General features: G+C 51.8%; 6 protein-coding genes across 6 annotated transcripts; 1 reads left to right on the forward strand and 5 right to left on the reverse strand.

Annotated features, from left to right (window-relative positions):
• Positions 1-55: 55 nt before the first annotated feature.
• Positions 56-2,026, reverse strand: EDD37DRAFT_697516 (TfdA family taurine dioxygenase). Its single transcript, XM_062820160.1, has 5 exons — positions 1,421-2,026; positions 1,094-1,200; positions 944-1,040; positions 477-858; positions 56-352 (listed from the first exon to the last, which is right to left on the reverse strand). The coding sequence occupies exons 1-5, from the start codon at positions 1,783-1,785 to the stop codon at positions 230-232; spliced, it is 1,074 nt and encodes a 357-aa protein (XP_062666356.1). The 5' UTR covers positions 1,786-2,026; the 3' UTR covers positions 56-229.
• Positions 2,027-2,520: 494 nt separating this feature from the next.
• Positions 2,521-5,504, reverse strand: EDD37DRAFT_152404 (uncharacterized protein). Its single transcript, XM_062809674.1, has 2 exons — positions 3,915-5,504; positions 2,521-3,867 (listed from the first exon to the last, which is right to left on the reverse strand). Exons 1-2 carry the CDS (start codon positions 5,186-5,188, stop codon positions 2,634-2,636), a joined length of 2,508 nt encoding a protein of 835 aa, XP_062666357.1. The 5' UTR covers positions 5,189-5,504; the 3' UTR covers positions 2,521-2,633.
• On the reverse strand, positions 5,505-8,098 carry EDD37DRAFT_152403 (FYVE zinc finger-domain-containing protein). The gene is made up of 2 exons (XM_062809673.1): positions 5,898-8,098; positions 5,505-5,718 (listed from the first exon to the last, which is right to left on the reverse strand). The coding sequence occupies exon 1, from the start codon at positions 7,759-7,761 to the stop codon at positions 6,001-6,003; it is 1,761 nt and encodes a 586-aa protein (XP_062666358.1). The 5' UTR covers positions 7,762-8,098; the 3' UTR covers positions 5,505-5,718; positions 5,898-6,000.
• A 1,576-nt stretch (positions 8,099-9,674) lies between these two features.
• Positions 9,675-13,151, forward strand: EDD37DRAFT_653540 (uncharacterized protein; the record flags this gene model as incomplete). Its single annotated transcript, XM_062818586.1, has 1 exon — positions 9,675-13,151. One exon carries the CDS (start codon positions 9,675-9,677, stop codon positions 13,149-13,151), a length of 3,477 nt encoding a protein of 1,158 aa, XP_062666359.1.
• Positions 13,152-13,532: 381 nt separating this feature from the next.
• Positions 13,533-15,839, reverse strand: EDD37DRAFT_640203 (amidase signature domain-containing protein). The gene is made up of 2 exons (XM_062817221.1): positions 15,600-15,839; positions 13,533-15,489 (listed from the first exon to the last, which is right to left on the reverse strand). Exons 1-2 carry the CDS (start codon positions 15,638-15,640, stop codon positions 13,746-13,748), a joined length of 1,785 nt encoding a protein of 594 aa, XP_062666360.1. The 5' UTR covers positions 15,641-15,839; the 3' UTR covers positions 13,533-13,745.
• Positions 15,840-16,112: 273 nt separating this feature from the next.
• On the reverse strand, positions 16,113-19,151 carry EDD37DRAFT_653542 (uncharacterized protein; the record flags this gene model as incomplete). The annotated part of the gene is made up of 4 exons (XM_062818587.1): positions 16,113-18,496; positions 18,548-18,860; positions 18,913-19,083; positions 19,140-19,151. The coding sequence occupies 4 exons, from the start codon at positions 19,149-19,151 to the stop codon at positions 16,113-16,115; spliced, it is 2,880 nt and encodes a 959-aa protein (XP_062666361.1).
• Positions 19,152-20,523: the final 1,372 nt, after the last annotated feature.

Below are 20,523 nucleotides of genomic sequence, written 5' to 3' on the forward strand. Positions count from 1 at the left end.
ACGCCCAGTGTGAAAGGTACAAGGATAAAGTATCGTTTCAGGCGGAGTGTCGTCTCCGTCCTCTACGCACTCTTGTAGTATGCGAACATCTGGTTATGTGGCGAAGGTGTTGTGCCTTTCTCATTGGAGACCGCACCTCCGCAGCCTTCCCCCTTAGGCAATGCATCAGTTCTAGCCCGCTCATCCCATCCTCATCTAAAGCGCCACTGGCCTCCAGTCTACTCTTGCCTCAAGTCCTCGGCCAACCTAGCGACTCCCTACGGCCCGTCGAAGCCGGATCCAGATACGGCTTCTCGCCAACGCCTGACGCACGCACACCAATTCGTATCCCGTCAACAAGATGTGTATCAGGCTGTGGCAGACACAAGATTAGCATTCATTTCTAGCACTACTTCCTCGGCATGGCTGAAGGGGCAAGGGGGCCAACCACCAAATCTTCCCACCAAATCTAACATAGCAAGTAGGGGAAGACTCACCGTCGCAGCATGCAAAGTACAAGGATTACTCCAAATCGCACAAGCCTGCTGTGTCCAATGCATTCTGGCAATACAATCGTGATTGCGAGTGATCAACCTCAACACATAATCGCGAATGATTTGGTCCTCGTAGGCATAGACATCGTTGATCCGGGAAACATGCAATCCGACACCAGCGAAGAGACTCTTCCATCCGGTAACAGGATGTGTGCGAACGACAGGGTGGACCGGTGCGAATTTGTCGCCCACATTCAATGGTGAGCCACGAGGCGAAGTCAATGGGTACCCTCCGGCATCAGACGCCGACTTCAAGACAGGTTGTGCGCATGTAGCTGTCAATGTCTCCATGAATGCTTGAAACGGTGGAGACAGACGATCGTATCTGGATCACCCACATCAGCATCACTGGGACAAATACGGACGCAAATGCAAGGCAGCCTCGTCTGGGAGAAAGGGACGAAACGTACAACTCATATCCAGATACCCACAGCGTATCACCGCCGGACGGAGGCGTGTCTTGCATTCTGAGGAAACTGAAGTCGGCGGGACATTCTTCAAACAGTACTGTAGCACATGTCAACAGACCGCTGTGCACCAGGGAAAGGATCGAGACGAACAGTCACTGTGCCACTCGCGGCTCAGATCTTTCGGCTCGCCCGTGCTGTTCGGCCGGTCTTTCATTGTCTTGTACAACTTCTTCATGGCCTCCGTGTTGATCACGTATCTTTTTGGAGAGACGTCAGTCAGCCACTCAGTCAAACATCCGGTTTCACAGCAAGCAATGCATAACAGTCACTCGTCAACCTGCCACCTCTCTTTCAACGTGCCCTCTTTTTGCCTGTCTCATGGACATGCCCTCCTTGCTCTCTCCCCAGCAAAGTCGGCTGAAGTCCAACCCACTCGCGTCCCCGTGCAAACATATGAAAAAGGAAAAATCAACTCACATGTTCTCATCTTTCGTCCCATCCTTCATCGGAATATTATCAGGCGCATTGAACAAAGGATGCACATGCAGACCATTCTCCTTCGGCCTGCCCGTCAATTTCCCCAAAAGATCAGTAATAGTCTTCTGTTCCGCAACACTCAAATCATCCTGTGGCGCGCGGAAGAACACCACGCCTCTCTCGCAAATAGTAATAGCCAAATCCCTCAATTGATCTTCCGAATTTGGCGCATCGAGAATATCCTTCAATTTGGCTGTCGGGTACTCGCGGCCGATGATGGGTGTTACGTCGACGTACTCTAGATGATCGATTGAGCCGGAAGTTTTGAGGGGAGAGCGACGGAGGTTCGTGGACATTGAACCCATTTTTCCCTTTTCTTCGCTCAAGGACGAGATCTAGATATAGCGGCTGGTTCTACGAGGCGTGATATCGATCTCACAGCGTGGGTGAGTAGGCGATGGTTTTGCAATTTTGGTGTGTACTCAGGGCACCAAGAGTCAGGAAGTCAGACAGAGGAGTCAGCAAGTCAGCGACGAGGTTCGTGCTGTGTATGTACGTCGGTCGGCTCCCGGCACAGCATCAACGTGAGATGTCGTGGGGCTGCCATATCAAAGAGTGCGGAGTATTCCCACATCTTTTGATCTTTTCGATGTGGGGAAGTGTCCACCAGTTCATTGTCGATTTGGAGTTTCCGTTACTCGTATGGCTTGACCCCATGGGCAAGTTGGCCCAGCCGTTCGGGCGAATGCCGTGCTTCCGGAGGAGCCATGAAGCACAACTGCCGTGCTACTATCTCCAACGTAATCCACCTATAGAACTTCGATAAACAAGGGGAGAGGATGAGTTGGAGGTCAAGCATTTAGACCGATTTCTGGCTGGAGAATTAGTGATTGTCACCCCTTTACCGGCGTCAGCCTTGTCCAACACCCGGCAATGACAGCCTGGACCACCTAAATAACCTAAACAGTGTGAACATGTAGCGTTCATATTCCATTATCGTGCTACTATGAGCACACACCAGCCACGCCAATATCGACTCTTTTGAGCAATACTGAATAACAATAGAAAAGCAACTCATAAACTAACTCCCCTGTGGCCTTGACACGACGTAGAATCATAAAAGCATACTTTGTACAGCGCTGAATGCATCCTCGACGAATATCTGCAACGCCTCGCACGACATTCGCCGTATCAATCATCTCGGCCACGTCCTCTATATCCAGTTCCCCTGTTCGAACCCAAAGTTCATGGCCAGAAACTCATCCCCAAAGCCAAACGCCATGAGCTCATCCGAGGTAAAATCCATGGGGGGACCCAAATCCTGGCCTGGCATACCATAAGACATCATACCTTGATTATGCATACCCATCTCTGCAACTCCAGGTAGCATTTGCGGCTGATTCATAGGTTGCATCCATTGCTGCTGGGGAGGTTGTTGAATGACTGCTTGTGGTGGAGGACCAGGCCCCATGGCAGCATCCGAGAGCATCTGAAGGCCATTCCGTGGTTGTTGTTGATGGGCTTGAGTATTTTGGTCCATGCTGGCTCGACTGTTCGTGTTCCAACCCAGGCTCGCTGGATCTTGTTGTGGCGGAACAGCTTTGTACACGGGTTGCGTGGTGCTTCTACCCGCCGGAGTGCGTTGCCTCGAGGAGGGGTTGGTGCCATTACTTGCCGGCTCCATCCTCTTCATGTGCCAGCTCTTCAACATGTTAAATATCAAACTGAATTTATGTGCAACCCTGCTCATGCTATTCTCGCATGTCCTTGCAAGCACATCAATCATGCGATCAAGGTAGTATTCAACCTTCAAATCCTTGGTCTTGAATATCTGGGCGTACTTGGACCCTTTCGCCGACACAGCAGAGTACAGTTTGATCAAGGCAACTGCAGCGTAAGATGACCTCACGAAGACCAATGTCGGTAAAGCCCGAAGCATCTTGATATCAATACTCAGAAACGCATCGAAAACATTGTGTGCCGAATGGATGCAAGTCGTCAAAGCTTCGATGTGAGCTGGCGTGACGTTATCAGGATCTGGAGGCCCTTCAATTGGGGTGGCGTTGAAAGGCGGTCGAAAATCGTCGATATTGTGGTTGTGGTGCATGGCAATTTCATGCATGTACAAGTTGATGATTCCTTCAGTATGTTGCACAATTGGTTTTTTCAGCATCTCTGGAGTAGCGGTGTTGTGCCATTCCTCTAGTCGTCGCTCGAATGCTTTGAGGTGGTATTGCGTCTTCTGATCGGTCAATGTCAATTGTGACAAAGGATCGTCCATTGAAAACTCCAAGCCGATGTCTTCTGCCATGTGCTGTGCATGAACGAGATGACAAAGGGACTTGTCGGACGGCAAAGCATCCGAAGCAGTGTTCAAGATTTCCACGCATTCTTCAGCGTATGGACTCCACCGAACGAGTAAGGGACGTCGTAGCGACATGGCCGAACTGGAAACACATTAGGCTAAGAATCGCCGCATTGTCATGAGACTTACTTGGAGCACATGTAGTAGCAACCCAACCAACATCTCCTCGTCTCTGCACTGTTAGGATCTGACAGAGGTCGCTTGTTTTCGTTGTATGGCCGCCACATGTTCGGTCCACCTCGTTTAGCTCGTTTCCCCATGCCCAAATCCATGGCCATGACAGCGGCAATGTGGATAAGCTGGTTGAAATTTAACTCTTCATACTTTTCTGGCGGTTGATAAAAACATGCAGTGACCTGGATGGCCTGGACAAGCTCGAGTGATTTCTCTCCTCTGAAAATGACACGGTCCGCAAGGGCTCGGGTGATTTCACTGATCAACTTGGGTTGTATGTCGGGACGAATGGTGCTGGAAGCCACGGCAAGGACAGCTAGGAACAGGACAGGCTTGTTCTTGCGAACCTCGTCGGCGTTGGTTCCGGGCGGAAACACCACCAGTGGGAGATGTTCACCCATTTCTGCCATGTATCGTTCGAAGCATTTCCTAGCCGAATTGAGATCAATGAAACCACGCTCGATCGGATCAACGGATGGCAAGTCGTCCTGGTCAGTCTTGACTGTGTTCTCGCGCGAAAAGACTGGTTGGTAATGGGACCCAGGAGCGGCTTGCCTCATTGAGGGTGAGGATGATTTGTGCAGTTCACCACCAAAATAATCGTAATCATTGGCGATCTTCCGCTTCACACCTTGCTGAGTAGTGGAAGGTGACATGCTGGTGATTGGTGGGGGAGGTCCATGCCATTGTTCGCCGTAGGGAGGAGGACGTGCTGGTTGAGCGTGGTGTATGCTAGGCTCTGTTGCAACCTCACCCTCACCTCCCCGTGCAACCAAACTCGCAGTCAAGGCATCGATCTTCTTCTCCAATTCTGCCACGCGACTGTCGGTCTTTTTCTGTCTCTTTCTGCTCGGTGCGGTGACAATACATTGTCTGTTTGCCTTTGCGCATCGCTTGCACGAACCTGTGGGGTGATTGTCGTCCGGCTCGCATTTAACCTTCAGTTGTCGACAAGCCTCACAGGCTCGCGGTCTCTTGAGATCATTGGGATCGTTGGGGTTTCCTGACGGACTTTGGTCGTCTGGACTCTCTTGCGCTTGGTGGTTCGGTGGGTAGTAGTTTGGAGTTTGGATGCTCTGGTAGGAAGTATTGGGAGAGGGCTGTAAAGGTGAGTAGGCAGCAGCAGTGCTATTCTGATAATGCTGGGTTTCGCGAGGTTTGGAAGGACTACTCAAAGAAGCAGCTCGCAAGGCTGGATCGATGTGATTGTAGGACTCGATGTTCGCCATGGCTTCAGTGGCCGGCGCGTTGGGGTGGAATGTTGGTGGTGGAGGACGTCGATTGTCGGCGCTGCGGTGATATTCACGCCGTTTGTGCTGGCCGGTGTTCCGACCTCAAAGTCTTATTTGGGGGACTTTGTCAACAGCAGGACAATGCGAGTACACAGTCGCGAAGGACGATTGTGATATGCATCTGCGCGCCTCCAATGCCGTCAACGCCCAAGACAGTGACTGCGCGAAAAAGATACTCTGGCGCATGTAGTAAGTGACAGACAACACTGAGTGATGAGTCTGCTAGTCCTCTTCCAAGATGACGGAGGAACAGCCTCTTGGCGGGATGTATAAGCGACTCGCTACCGGCTACTATGGTTGGCCGACTTAAGGACTTTACCGAGGCTAGGCTCAAGTAATACTCGTAGTTGTGGTCATTATCCCAGGCCTTGACAGCCTAACATGGTCATTAAAATCATCCTTTGGCCCTTTCTGTCTGGAGGCTTTGAAGCTTGGGTCTGTCTCTTCCATTTTCGCGAGTCGAGCCACTTTGAACATAAGAAGGTTAATAATAGAATTCTGTCAATATGCCTGACACGAGGTATGGGCGTAAGAATCGCGTGGACGCGTCAAACCATAGGTATGGTAGAAATGTATTTCTGCAAAGCACCCTATGCGTGACGAAGTGACAAACGAGGTGGGAATCTTCATAAAACGAGAGACCAACCCATTCCCAAATTCTAATGCCCATGGCGCCATCATCAGCACCAAAGATCCACAATCGTAACGCGTATGCTGTCCTTATCATCCAGTCGTTCATAAGTCGTAAATCATGCTATAAGCTTATGCACCGGGCACTCTGCTTTGCGTCCGAGCCATTCAACAATACAGCTCTTGTGGAATTTGCACAGACATTCAAGTCGTGCCAATTCATCCCCAACGTCGTACTCAACCATACATATAGAACACTCCGAAGGAGTGCCATCCTCCCCAACGCAGTCTTTCTCCGTGGCAATGAATGGTAGCATCTGTACCCTTGCTTGAGAAGGACCTCCACCACTCTCGGTATGAGACGAAGGATCGCGCGATCGAATACAGTCCATGATGTGAGTCTCTCGAGCCGATTCGTCGCCATTGTCACCTCGAGGAGGTAATGCTCTCCGACATATCGGACAAATATCCCGCTCATCGAGACGAGGCCGCGGGGGACCTTCGATGAAATTCTGCAAAACACGTGGGAATCGTTCATTTCTGGGCTCATGAGATAGACGTCTTGCGGCATAATGCCCTGGACTCCCGGGGTTTGAAGCGGATGTAAAACCTTCGTGAGATTGGTGAGGCTGCATATAGGGTGGGCGTAATATGCCAGAGCCGGGTCGGACTTGCAATGGTGGTAGAGAGTCTCTTGATGGTACAGGCGGAGGAGCGGTTGATGTCCCGCGATGTGAAGTCAGCCAGCCCAGATGATTACCTAGCATTCCAGAACCATCACGGCCCAGAGAGCTAGACTGGCCTACTCGCTGATGACTTGCTTCGTCCCTCAGAGGCATGACTAGCCGTGGGTTCGGCCCAGAGTAATACGACCCCACCGGCTGGCTAGAAGTTCGCGAATGCCCTCCAGGAATATTCGAGGGCGGTTCTGCTCGTGTTTCACCTCCGGGGCCTGGGTAGTATGGAGGATTCGGCTGAGGATCGGGCACACATGGATTACATAGGCGCACTTTCTCGCCGCCTCCGAGGTAAGGACTCGTCACAAATCGAGGCGGAGGAGAAGATAATCGTTGTGATTCGTCGTCGTCGGTATCCTCGCCTGTCAAATCAATGGTAGCAAAAGCACGGTCAGGCTGATGCGGCGGTGAGGTAGCAACATCCTCACCAGGAGGTTGTACGATGAACTGTCGAGGAATAGTGATGCGGTGAGGAGAGCAGTCATTGCAAACGACTCTGCCACATTTCCTACAATGATGTCTCCTGAACATCCAGGTGAATGGCCGTTTGCAAATGGGGCATTCGCTGACCTCAGAATCCGGCTGCCATGGAGGCACAACGTAGCGTCTCGAACTGTGAGAGGATGTCCTTCGACTCAGACTGCTCCGTTGAGGCGTGGTAGGTGGTTCGGGAGATGAGGACGTCAAGTCCACGACTTCAGGGGACAATCCCGTAGGATCTGAAGCGACATGCCCGCGGGATTGAGACGAGGCCCCATCGCCGCGACGTCCATCCTGGTGCGTTCTCCGATCGTGATAACTGCCACTGTTTGTTCTTGTCCTTCCTTCTTCATAATTTGTGTTGGTCAACCTCCTCTTGCGGTCCATCGCTATGATGCTTCGCCTGCGCTCTTCCGCAGTTTGGTCAAGTGAGGGCCGTGGCAAGGGACGGTCACGTAGAATGGGAGCCGGTACCTGTCCGCCGCTGTGACTCGGCCGTGAGCGTATCAGTGGGTTAGGCAGTGGACGGTGGGTCGAAACATGTAATGCATGTTCGTTGTCATCGTTGGTTCCGTGGCGATCGTCTGCAGGCTGGACAGTCGTCGTGGCAGCAGTCAAATTGACAGTGCTCTCCGAAGTGTCCGACAACTCAGGGGAAGACATGGCTTTTTGTCAGATAACCCCGGTGAAGTGGCTTCTGTGAAGTGGAATTGAGTTGAATCTGCAAATGCAGAAGACGAGCACGCGGGCAGATTGGGTTGTCACATCATTGTTAGACACGATGTACGGAAGGGGAAACCGATGCGGGATATTGCGCCGAAGCATCCGAAGTTCGAGAAGACTCGGTACGGTTCATAGAAGAGATGTTGTTACATGATATGACAATGGTTTTTCTGATAGCATGAGGCTAGATTTCCGGACGGATGTTCTGTGAAGTACTTGGGGCACTGGATAAGAGAAGGTTGATTGCCACCATGATGATAAACGCCCTTCGTGGCTGCGAGTGGTCGATTTGGGATACTAACCAAATAGGAAATAAGTAACGGATATGGGCATGGGCGAATCACTACCAGGTATGTGATCGACACCAGTTTTTGAAAGGACTAAGTTAGACCATCTTCCCCCTCGCTTCTATCTATCGCGTGACCAAGCAATAACCAATACCCTTCATTCACTGATCTGCCCTTTTGTCGAACTATCTAGGTAGGAATCTGCAAGGTGTTCTGCGTCTCGCCGGAACACAGTGTTTGAGGACCGAACCTTGAGGGAGCCCGGAGAAGTGATACAGGATTCATGTATGAGGGGTGACAGGGATGCATTACCGAGGACCGTCATCCTCAATTGGTCTCGTTGGTGATGGATCCGACGCGAGGCACCAAAACATTTATGCAAGTGGTGGTGGATAGGTACACGTGTTGGCACATTATGTCGCACAGTGAACAACAACAAGACCCGCAAGCCGGATCGAAAAGGAGAGGAGAGAAGCACTTCGCTTGAAAGGGTTCGGTGCGTGTTGCTCGCTTATTTATAATGAATGGGAATGGGTGGGATTCCATCATTCTGCGACCGATACAGCCGCATCCTCCTCCTGGAGGCGAGAGGAAAAAAGCATCCCATGGGTGTCCAGAAATAGTAACTAGACAGGACTAAAGTGTTTCTAGACAATCACTAAGGGGAGATCGCCACACTTTAAAGCCTTAAAAAGCCCACCGTCGGCCAGCGTGACTGACATGACAGATGCATCACGATCAGCATGACAATGATCGTCTCTAAAAGAAAATAACAATACAGGCGTCTATTGGGTCAGTGAACATTGAGGGTTGTAATAGTGGCCAGTCACCCAGTCTACGAATACTCTTACAAACCTCGTACGAGTGGAAACAAGAACGAACAAACCTGCTGGTAGGTAACCGATGATCCCGATCCCTGGGAAAGAAAGTCATACACCACTGCAAGAAGCGTTTCCCCCCAACCCCAAAAACTCACCTTTTAAGCGTCTATCTAACTCCATTTGTATGTTGTAAAAAGCACACTAATGCTGATGCTTCCCTGCGCCCGTCTCCAGGTCTAAGAGTTCTCGCTTCAACCCTTCCATCATCCTCTTTCAATCAGGGCCATTTCTTCTTCTGCTGACCTTCTTCGTCACTCGTTGCTTCAGTTGTTTCTTTGGAATCTTTTCGTACGAGATTTTAGAAGACTTGTAACGTTGGCCATTTACCCGGCTCTGAACACTCATCCGCCTTTACCAATCGATAATCGCGTGGTCCGAACCTCATCTCGAGAAAAGATCCCCGACATTGGCACCTGTTTCATTGCAGCACTGCTGTGCCCTACTCGACACATTCCGGGCCGTATCGTGTTCGTGTCCGCCAGTCGGGGTTCTCGACTACAGTCAATTTGAGATAAGACATCCAAAGACGTCACTCCACCTCCTGCAAAGACGACTTTTCATTGCGGCGTTGTCTCAATCGTTCACCTTGACGAGCGAACTCGATTGTGTCCTGCGAAACGATGCCACACTACTTCTAGGGTCACCATTGACGGTTAGGAGGGATATTCATAGCACATCAGAGACGATGCGCAGTCAAGATGAAGTGTTGGGAACTCTCTGGGAGCAGGATGGGAAGAAACACAAGAAGTCTCCAACAACCTGGAAACGATACCTAAGGCTTCAGAAAAGCCCAATAGTCATCGTTCTACTACTGTCACTATGCTTCACGTCCTTCACCGAAGCGGCCTACGTCAAGTTCCAAAATTGTTTGGATAAGAGTATCACCAACTCAAGTCCACGACTACTTCAATTCACCCCACTCAATGTATCAGCCATCTTCAATACTACATCGACCTACCACAAACTCAACGTCACTGTATACGGCAATGTCTCTGGACAGGCGACCACTCAGACCTATCCGGCACCGGATGATCCCTCGTGGAAGAATACAAATGATACTTTCGGCAAAATCCCCGATGTGAGCGAGTCCAACAACAAATATACGACTTTGTTCGCTCGATACAATTTTCTCAGTTACACTCCTTGGAATGCTGATCCAAGCAGGTTTTGCGAGTCCGTGGTCCAAGAAGAATGTCCTCTGGCTCCGGCATTCTACGTCAATGCGAGTGAACTCAGCCAGTTGCCCGCGTTCTCGGTAGCGCATGACATGGAGTCGAGCTACGCTTTTGCCTCAATTCAAGCTACTCTTCGGATCCAGTCAGGCGACGCTAGTGGCCAGTATTACGGCTGTGTCACGGCGTCCATCACTCCGGACTTGGGTGGATATCTCAAAGGTCTTTTGCGATATCTGCCTCTCGCAGTCTTGATCGTGGTCGGCGTTGCAACGATTGCTGCTTCCGTCTGGAGTCCTTGGGGTTCGACCGATCTATTCCACTGGAGCAGCAATTTTGGCCGTGATGAAGACCTCTTGCGTCTGGTCACGCCTGGATTCGGTGATTGCTTACAATATATCCAATTTGTTGTGCTTACTGGCAGTCTAAGCCTCAATTATCCTGGCTTCTTTCAACCCGCCGTAAGTCGTGTCAGTTGGTCATCGCTCATGTTCAACGAAAGCTTCGTCAGCGAAGGAAATGGGACCCAAAGTCTGGTTGACGGCATTTATGAATATCGGAACGGCACCAAGTATGGACTTGACAACATGAGTCAACTTGTGGGCATGACCTCCGATAGAGACATTTGGGCGGACATGATAGTCTGGCTGGTTGTCCTTGTTGCGGGTGTGATAATCTTGTCCCAGCTGGGTTTTGCCGCACGTTGGGGATATCGACATTTCGCAAGAGAGTCCGCCGAAGACCTCAGATCCAAAAATGGGCCTTTCACCATTGGCAACGTTGTGCGCCTCGCTCTCAACTACTTTCTCTTGCCCTGGACTGCTTTGTCCTTCTACCAGCTGCTAATTGCGACTCGCGGACCATCATACTCGGTTGCATTAGCAGCAGTCTCGCTGGTGGTGATTGTTGCCTTCTCCGTACGGCTCATGCTTTTGTTTGCCCGGACAAGACCACGCTCATTCCTCTTCGATGACTTGCTGACTGTCCTTACATACGGTCCATTATACAACACTTATTGCGATGACGCAGCCACCTTCGCTTTGATTCCACTGCTAGTCAACTTTCTTCGGGGCATCGCTATTGGAGCTGTCCAGCCATCTGGAGTTGCACAACTTGTTCTCCTTGCCATCTGCGAGATGGTAATGATCTTGACGCTCAACGCTTTTCGGCCTTACCCATCAGCTACGTCAATGAACATCTATCACACATGTTTCGCCGTAATCCGACTCATTACGATCCTATTGTCAATCGCCTTTGTTCCATCACTGGCTGTGGAGTCGGCAACCCGGGGCTGGATAGGATATGCTATCCTTGTTATTCATGCCTGCACACTTGTTTTCGGCTTCTTCCTCAATGCGGTCCAAACGCTGATCGAGGTCATTGCTCGGATGGCCGGTGCAGGTGGGCGTGATCATGACACTGGAGGCGCCACAAGAGGTGGGTTGAACAAGGTGTTCGGCATGCGACAGTTGTCCCGTCGGATGCCGCGGGCCAGAGATCAAGCTTCACGTCACAGCATGGCTTCCAATACTGCCATGTTGACCGCTATGGACAGTGATCAGAAGACTCTTCAAATGGCCAAAACTCGATCTCGTAGTGTGTCAGCAGCATCTGGCGCATTGCTGGACAGTGGAAGGAGCTCTCACAGGCTGAGTCAGAATCTTGACGGAGCTTTGGGCCAGACGACGCCTGAACGATCTAACAGAGCATCGAGGCGCCTTACCAACAGGTTGAGTGGCAGCACTTCACTGGGTGGCATTGTCGGCCTTCACAAGGCTGAGACAAAAGACCCTTACTACAGACCGCCACGCAGAAATACCATGGACCAATTGTCTGGCAACGATGCACCTCCCGATGCATCAGTCACAAGTAAAAGCATGGTGCCAGACGAGAGAATGGTGGACGACGATGCAGGTGAAGGGACATCGACCCCTCTGCAGCCTCAGGAAGAAGGATTCGAGGATGTCGTGATCGAAGGGCCAAGGTCGAAAACCGATTATGCCGTAAGAGAGGTCGACTTCTATTATGGTGTCCGTGGTGCAGCGCTGTCAAGCGGAACAAGGAAATTGAAGACTGGTCCAGCTGACCCTACCGGACCCGTCTCGACGGCCAGAGGTTGGTTCAAAGGCATTATGGGCGGCAAGACTAAGGAAAAGACGAAAGGGTTTGAAGTCGTCCGCAGCGCTCGCGCCCCACCGCCGGGTTTATTCCCGCCTACCCCTGAAGTCGAAACCCAGGAGCCAGAACCATATCATGATGAGCAACAGCAGGTCGACAACAGCCGCCCTGATCATGACCATCCAAGAGTCGTCTCGCCTGTTTCACGAAGGAAGGGCGCAAGAGGGGGCGTATACGACGATGTTTCTTCCCTGGAATCTGAGGAGGAAGATGAACCTATTAGCCCCGTCCCATCACAGCCACCTTCTCTTCCCCTCATCGATTCAGTTGGTGGAATCGAGCTGCCAAGCAGGATTGGATCCGAAGTATCACGAAAGTCTCGCAACAACAGACCTCGGCCAGACGAGCTCCAAATTCCAGCCGTGCCAGCTATACCACGAAAGAGTTCGCGGAGACAATCAGGCTCGGATATGGAAGTGCCACAGCGGTCGAGAGCGTCTCTAGCAGGCCCCTCGAAATTCCCAGATCACAAGGGCCATACACAAAGCCTAAGTGCCAGTCGCATTCCGTTCACCACTACTCAACCTTCAGTAGCCAGAACGCAGAGATACTCGACCGGAGCTGAGTCGACGGCCTCCAGTGTGATTCGCGATGGTGAGGAGAACCCGCCCGCTCAGTCATCCTACATCACTAGACTTCGACACTCTGGCTCGGCGCTGGGTCCTGTACATGGGGCAAATATACGAAACGACCGGCCTTCAGGTATGGGCTTTGTTCACCAGCACAAAGCTAGCGACAGCATCCATTATAATCCCACAACACCAGAATATGAGGGTAGCACAGCGGAGGTTATGGGCCGACCTGGTTACTAATCTCTGTGGCCTGGGCATAAATCAGAGACGACGACTACGAATTTTATTTGAAGCTGATAGGTTCACAAAGAGAGCATCATTCGGAGGCATTTCCTGAAGACGAGAGCTACATTTTAATATATTTGGTGCATCAAGAGGCGATGGACACGAAAGATTTGGGGGAATGTTCTCTGTGGTATACATACAATAGCATGGCGTCTAGGTTTGGTTTCAGTGTAAGTATTGAGTGAGGGAGCATAATTCTGGAATGGGATGGGCAGGCAAAAAGTTCGGGACACAGATAGGTACTGTGTGGATGTTGAGTCAGGGTGCCTACAGAGCTTGCACACAAGATACGATGAGAGTTACAGGTAGTGTACAATGCAAATATGATGATCATATCTTTGAGAACAGGTGTATGTATACGCTCTACTAGTAGGTGTCGGTCCTCGGCCGGGAGCAGGTATATTCAACCAAGTCACCTTCCAGATGCTCTTGCAATCATCAACACCAGTGCTCAGTCCCCGTCAAGCCAGTCGTGTTCGTGTTCGTGCAGAATAACCCCCTGGTGATAAGGTCATGTCTGCCATGCCATCCGCACGAAATACTCTCCCACTACCAAATCTTCTCAGGCTCAACAGGGACTTTGCTCTCCTGCTTCTCAATATCGTGTAGTTCCGGCAACGCTTCGACATCAAGGTGCTCGTAGACCGTACCTGCATCTCTTAGAGTGTCCTCCACGACCTTCATGTACCCCAGGACTTTCTCCTCGGTCAGCCGACGGCCCACAACCTGCACCGCGCAAGGCAGGCCCGCCATCTTAACGCTGTCGTAGTGTTTATACGCGCCGCGCTCGACGCCATTCGCCGCGCGGAACGTGTTGTTCAGCCGATCCTTGTGCGCGTCGACTTTAGTCACGGGGACAATACCCGCAGTATAATCAAGTAGGTTCCACAGGAATGTATATCCGCAGCTGGAGACGGCGTCGTGCATCGCGCCATGAGGCAATGCGGGTGTCGCATTGCCAGGACACAATATGAAGTCGAAGTTCTGGGCTGGCTTTTCCCACCAGTCGAACCAGGTTGACCGGAAGGACTCGCGTTTGGCGACCCATGTCCAGTTCTCAGCGGCGCTGAGCGGGTGGAAGTACCGCAGTAAGCTTGCCCAGACTGTGTCGCGTTTAACATACTGCGTCCACAGGTACCAGAGGTATTTTATGGGTTTTGGGAGGGACATGTAGAAGGCGATTTGGGCGGCGCCGCGGTCATTCCATTCGCCGGTCCTGAAGAAGGATTTGTATGTTTTGCCGCCGTCGGCACAGAGCAGGACTGAAGCGATTTGTAGGCCCTGCAGGGGTGTTGCGGTGGGTGGGAACTTGGAGACGGGAATCTCGACGACTTCGTGGCCCGCGGACCTCAAGGCGTCGGCCGTGGTGTATAAACCTCTAGCGATTGCTGGGGAGGGCTGTACTACGCCGTCGGTAGTCATGAGGCCTACGCGTAGCTTGTTGGAGCTCGCGGCGGCGGCGTACACTTCCTGCCGCCAGGGGAGAGGGTGGACTGTGTAGTCCACTTCCCATGGTTTCATCTGGATGAATGACTTGGTGAAGTATGTGAGGTCGTCGAGCGTGCGGGCCATGGGCGAGAAGACAGATGGGATGCCCTCTTGGCCTGGCATGGATGTGTTCATGCCCATCTTGGGCCAGCGGCCCGTACTGCAGCGCAGGGAGTTGATGCCGGACCATGCGGCGGGTGCTCGTACGGAGCCTGCGACGTCTGAGCCTATTCCTATGCGCGACCCATTCAGGGCGAGTAGCGCGCCTTCACCGCCTGTGCTGCCGCCAGGCGAGTATTTTGGGTTGTGCGGGTTTTTGGCCACGCCCCAGAGGTCGTTTGTCGATTCGAAAGACAATAAAGTTATGGGCAGAGCTGTCTTGACGTGTGGGATCGCGCCTGCTCGCTTGAGCAGCTTGACCATAATCCCATCTTCTTGGTATGGCTTGAAGACGTGCCGTGAGTATCCTACTGACACGTCAAAGCCTGCGACTGCGATACTGTCCTTGAGCGATACGGGAATGCCGGCGAGCGAACCTTGTAGATTCACGTCACCGCCTTTGGCCCATGACTCGGCTTCGGGGAGGAGGAGTTCGGTCACGCAGTTCGTGCGTTCTTGGGCGATAGCTGCGGTCTTGCCATAGGTGCGGAGGATGTCGATCGGGGAGAGTGTGCCATTGTGTACGTCGCCCACAAGCGAGGCAATGGGCGCGTTGAGGATGGACCGTTGTTTGGAGGTCAAGGGGCCTTTGTAAGAGTCTGGGAGGGATTCGAAACGAGCATCGCGCTGGCGCTGCTTGATCACGCTGAAGTAGAACGTTGGTGTTAGAATCTGGATCCCTCTATGTGCTCGTGTGCCTTTGCATGCCGGATGCATGCCGGATGCAGTAAATGGGGGCCGGCATATTCAACTTACCAGGCTCGACGGTGCTCGAAATAGTCCAGTGGAGGATACATTGGGACGGTTACATGACTGTTGTCTGCCAAAGAGGTTCTTTATAGAGTGCAAATAATCAACGAGGCTGTCCGTTTGAGGGAGAAAAGAGACGAAAACGGAGATCTCTCTACCCAGCAGCCAGTTTGTCTTTTTATGGTGGCAGATTGATAGATTGCGAATGTTCCCATTATTCTGGTGGGCATCGCGGATACTACGCGCGGCAACCAGGGGAAACAAGAATCCATCAAACATGCTTCACTCTTCAAGTTTCTAATTCAGATAAATACTGACGACGACAACATTTCGTTCCTCCATCGTCTAGACTGTGGTATAATACGCTTGCTGGACAACCTCATATCATATAGCTAATAATACATGGCATGACACGGCTTTGCCTGCCTGCCTGCCTCAGAATTCCTTTCCCTTGGTCGTCACATCATACAGGCGTATCTAGTTAGGGACATCATGACTTGTGTGTCTATGTTCGAGGACTCATCGTGGCCACCATTGCTGTCCTCCCGGGGCTCCAGTATAAGGCCCAGTCGAGACAACGTGTTGCGGCTGAAGGAGGTGGTGAAATTGTTGTTCATATGCCATATACTCATTCGGATCGTAAATCACTGGTCCCCTTGGCAATCGGGGCTCCTGAAGAGGGTATGGTCCGGCATATGGTATCGAAAATTGCCACCCTTGCTGCTGCCCTGCTTTGTCTCTGGTTGGCTCGGTCATGGCCTGGCCTTGCGGTTGAATGTTCCCCATTGGGACGTTGTGAATATTGGCCGCAGACTGTCTGCGTGACATAGAGACGTTCTCGCCGTCCATAGGATGCCCAGGCATTTGTGCCGGCTCCCTTGGTGGTTGCTCAAAATGCTGACCTGTAGGACCTGGAGCAATTGCCTGCGCAAGCTCTCTCGGTGTAGCCGAGTTGCGACGTGATTGTAGTCCAGCCTCAGTCATCGGCGACAGCAGCGTCTCCTGGGGCGGCGTCGGAGGCCTGTCGGTAGTGACCCTCTGGCCACTATTGAATTTGTTGCCGTTGGTGTAGTCAGCTTGCGCCTCTGTCCTCCAGGTAGCGTTTTGCTGCTGCCTGATGTCAGCGACACTTCGACGGCGCATATACCCATCTGGGTGACCAAATGCTTCGTCCTTATGGACTGACTGATCGCCCAGAATGGGAGAACTGACAGGGTGATCTGCATGGGGATGAGGTTCCGCGATTGTATTATAGAAATGCGCTTCATGCTGCGGCAGGCCTTGATTCGGGTTTGTGGGTGTTTGAGCGGCAGAGTTAAAAGATCCAGTAACATCCATGGGTACGGCGTCGCCTTGGACCAAGGGGTGGACACCGAAATTCCCCATGCCGGCATCATGCCCACTGTGAGACTCGTTGACCGGTCGTGCTTGCTGCTCCGGCCACGGCACAGGCCCATTGTAAAAACCGTCGGACTTTTGCTGGAACCATTGGTAAGGCATCGTACCGATATCTAATCCTGGATCTGGTCCCCAATAGAGCGGGGGATACCATACCAAAGGAGGACCTACATGGGTGGTGGGCACGCGTTCGACTTGGGGATAATGTGGGTGACTTGAGGGATATCCAGCGTTTTGATACTGATTCTGGTCTTCTGCGTTAAAAGAGGCTGTGGCACTGGTAGTGAAAGAGTGCTGGTCGAAGCTTCCCTGTGTCGACGGATCATGGAAAGATGCTGATCCCATGTTGCTGTACTCCGCTATCGATTGCGCATACGGCTGCCCAGGCCCTTGTTGCCAGTGGTGCGGATGTACTTGAGAGGATACGTCGGGTGCTGCTTGCACTTCATTGTACCTTGGCCGTTTCTCCGGGCGGGACTCATCCTGAAACGCAGAGGGATTTGAACGTTTCGCTTTTGAAAGCCCACCACTCTCAACCGGCGTCGTGGCATCGCCGAGATTATTAGGCAGTGGCGCTGGCTGTTGACTTTCGACACGCTTCATTGATGTCTCGCGCAACTCAGCTTCATCCTTGATCTGGTTGTTGGTATTTCGTGGCGTTTCATTCTCCTTGATCGCCGCAAGGATCTCGCTTAGAGTTGATACTGCCAATGGGGCAATGGTAGATCTTGATGAGCTCGTAGCGGTGTCCTGGAAAATGGTCAAAACTCGTTCCACCCTTGCAATGTCGGCTTCCACTTCGTTCTCTCGACGGAGTCGAGAAATTCCCAAGATGAGTGAGGCGCAGTACAGTCCAAAGCAACGAGGCCATGAGGAAGTAGCCTTAGCAGGGTCAAGATCATAGATGTAGTCGAAAATGTCGGTCACTTGCCGAACTGACTGCAACAGATCTCTGGGGGTGGATTTCGAATTCGGTTTGCGCGGAAGCCGTGGCCTTCCTCCTTTGGTGGACTTCTCGTTGACATCGAGGCCTTGCTCTGAGAAGACCGTACGAGCCATGGCACAATGAAGTAGTACCTCCAACAATTGGACCTCGAATTGGTGATCGGCAATAGCAGTCCATAGTGGTATGTCGGTCAGGTGTTCCTGCTGAAGTGCCGGCAGCTTTGTCTTGTGTTCTTGCAACCACTTCAGATGTAGTTTGGATGCCTCCAGTCGGTCTTCGAAAGAACCTTCGTCTTCACTCGTCTTTGAGGTATTGTATTCCAGGATCTTCAGAGCCAGCGATGAGAATTCCTGCAAATTCTGCCGCAAGGTCCTCTCCTCCGCTTGTACCCCTTTCAAGGAGGGCCTCACACCATCCCGAAATGGGACGGTAACAGGGCGCCGACCAAGAATGAAGCTTAGCTGGCTGTCAAGGTCCATCAGTAGCCACCAGATGCGCCGCCGAGATTCAGCATCTCGATTGCCCGATGCAGCATTGTCAGATTCTCTGTGTGATTCCACTGGCATCGTTAGCTAAAGGGAAATACCTCCCAAGAAGAAGACTCGCTCACAGCCAAGTAACTCAGCCTCGCGCACCAACGTAGGCATTACCGTCCAGGCTTGAATGACGTTTCCTGCCTCAAGGAGTTGTCTAGTGGACAGGTACTTGAGATACAGACGGCGAAGAGGTCGGGCTAGCACCCTATCGATGTCCGCTGTGACGAAAGAACGTGGTCCCACGGTCTTCAACAATGATGTAGAGTCTGTCAGGTCGCCTGGTAGTGGACGCTCTTCTTCCTCAAAATGAGATATGAAGAGCTGGCTGGTCTGTAACGGTTCGATGAGCTCTCTCACTCGGTCCTGCCTGAATGCAACCATTCTGAACTATAGCACAATTAGTTGGAGTCAAGTGAGCGAGGAGCCGCTCCGAATGTACCTCTTCCACGCTACGTGCCAGTGAGAAGTCGCCGAAGAAGGTCTCAGAGGGCCCGATAAGAAGTCGTTCGCCATCGCCATCATCGGTTTCACCATCAGAACTCTGGTCGTTTTGACTGTTACTGTTGTAATCGTCGTTCTGATCTGCTTCGACAGAGCTAGCTTGAAGACGCTGCCATATCTAGTCAGCCAGGCAGAATGAAGGACAGCATGGTGTACACACTTCACCGTCCTCGCCATCTCTCGCGAAAGGACTCTGGTAATAGCACCGAGGTTTCTGTCGCTTCTTTTGACATGTCAAACAAGGGATTCCACCAGAGCACTACAATTTCCGTCAGAATGAGATGCGCGGACATGTGGAACAGGTTGATAGTACTCTCGACTTGCTCATGCGACAAGGTATGCATGAATTCGCTCGTCTTTTGGCAGTCTTGGACATATTACCACCTTGTGACGACCGCGTCGGTGGTGTTGTCATTTTGATGTGCCAATCTCATGGTTTGTGCAACGATTGGCTTCACCCGGCCCCGGATATGTACACCAGGCGTAATGGAAATCCAGATGTTTTCGAGAAGCCACCAGGGTACAATACACAGAGGCACAGAAAGCAATGACCCTATTCAACGACAGAAATGGCCGACGTAAGAAACACAGTATAGCCACAGGTCGTAAAGACGTTAATGATCAACCGAACCATGCGCACAAAAGCCACAGTGCGTCAAACTCTTAATCCTGCTTAGGAGTCGCTGAAGATGAAGCCGCGATCGTAGTAAAAGCAAATCGCAAGATGTCGTAGCAAATGTGGGCAACGTAATAAGGTCCGTTGGTGGCGAGGATGTGAGATGAGTATCGGCGTAGTTTGACAGCCAGATGCACGAAATAAGTGCTTCATCGGTCTACAAGGCATGAAGATGCCAATTGAAGGTGGAGGAACAGATGGTGGAGAGGCTTGATTTGGCATTTTAGCGTTGGTGTCTAAAGCTGACCAGGATAGTTGTTGGCCAAGCGTACCAATCGGGAATGCGGTTCATCTGAATCTGTTCCTCCGGGACAGAGCGAAAACAGCAGAGTAGAAAGGTCCCAAGGGAGGCTTGCAAAGGGGGGCTCTGGGAAGGCATCGATAGGCGAGGACTGGAGGATGCAAACCCCACTGCCGCAGCTATCCGTGACGCCAATCGAAGCAACCATGTCCATTCAGATCGGTCGCAAGCTCCACGACGTTTGACCCGGCGAAAGGATAACAGGATGACCTGGGGCACAAGAGGCAGCTTTAGCCACGAAGGACAGGACCTAAGACGATGGAAGTCTATTCAGGGCCATATCTTGCGCCCCGAGAGCGCCTGGTCAACTAGGGTTGACTGGTTGATCTTAGAAAATTGTACGGTGTACGTTCGCCACAGATCTGTGCTTTAAAAACTGGGCTGAATTCCATCATGTCGACCGGGGTTGCCAGCCTGGCTGCCAGCTAAGCGAAAATACGGCAATCGGTCCCCCGGGAAATTATAGATCACAACGCGACGACCAGGATTCAAACACCTGCTGCAAGGATAATTTGAAAAGGAACAGATCTTGCGCGTGTGCATCTCCACGGGCTGCGCACGATACTGGCAGG

The sequence above is a fragment of the Exophiala viscosa genome, assembly GCF_022695815.1.
Source record: "Exophiala viscosa unplaced genomic scaffold EDD37scaffold_12, whole genome shotgun sequence".
Lineage (NCBI taxonomy): Eukaryota > Fungi > Ascomycota > Eurotiomycetes > Chaetothyriales > Herpotrichiellaceae > Exophiala > Exophiala viscosa.

Excerpts from the sequence above, each read along its gene's own strand:
- EDD37DRAFT_152404 (XM_062809674.1), bottom strand. The coding sequence starts at position 5,188 with ATGGCGAACATCGAGTCCTACAATCACATCGATCCAGCCTTGCGAGCT. Across the intron at positions 3,868-3,914 it reads TGCTACTACATGTGCTCCAA|TTCGGCCATGTCGCTACGAC; the intron begins GTAAGTCTCATG and ends ATGTGTTTCCAG.
- EDD37DRAFT_697516 (XM_062820160.1), bottom strand. The coding sequence starts at position 1,785 with ATGGGTTCAATGTCCACGAACCTCCGTCGCTCTCCCCTCAAAACTTCC. Across the intron at positions 859-943 it reads TGGGTATCTGGATATGAGTT|ATACGATCGTCTGTCTCCAC; the intron begins GTACGTTTCGTC and ends TGGGTGATCCAG. Across the intron at positions 353-476 it reads GTACTTTGCATGCTGCGACG|CCTGATACACATCTTGTTGA; the intron begins GTGAGTCTTCCC and ends TGTCTGCCACAG.
- EDD37DRAFT_640203 (XM_062817221.1), bottom strand. The coding sequence starts at position 15,640 with ATGTATCCTCCACTGGACTATTTCGAGCACCGTCGAGCCTG. Across the intron at positions 15,490-15,599 it reads TTCGAGCACCGTCGAGCCTG|CGTGATCAAGCAGCGCCAGC; the intron begins GTAAGTTGAATA and ends GTTCTACTTCAG.
- EDD37DRAFT_152403 (XM_062809673.1), bottom strand. The coding sequence starts at position 7,761 with ATGTCTTCCCCTGAGTTGTCGGACACTTCGGAGAGCACTGTCAATTTG.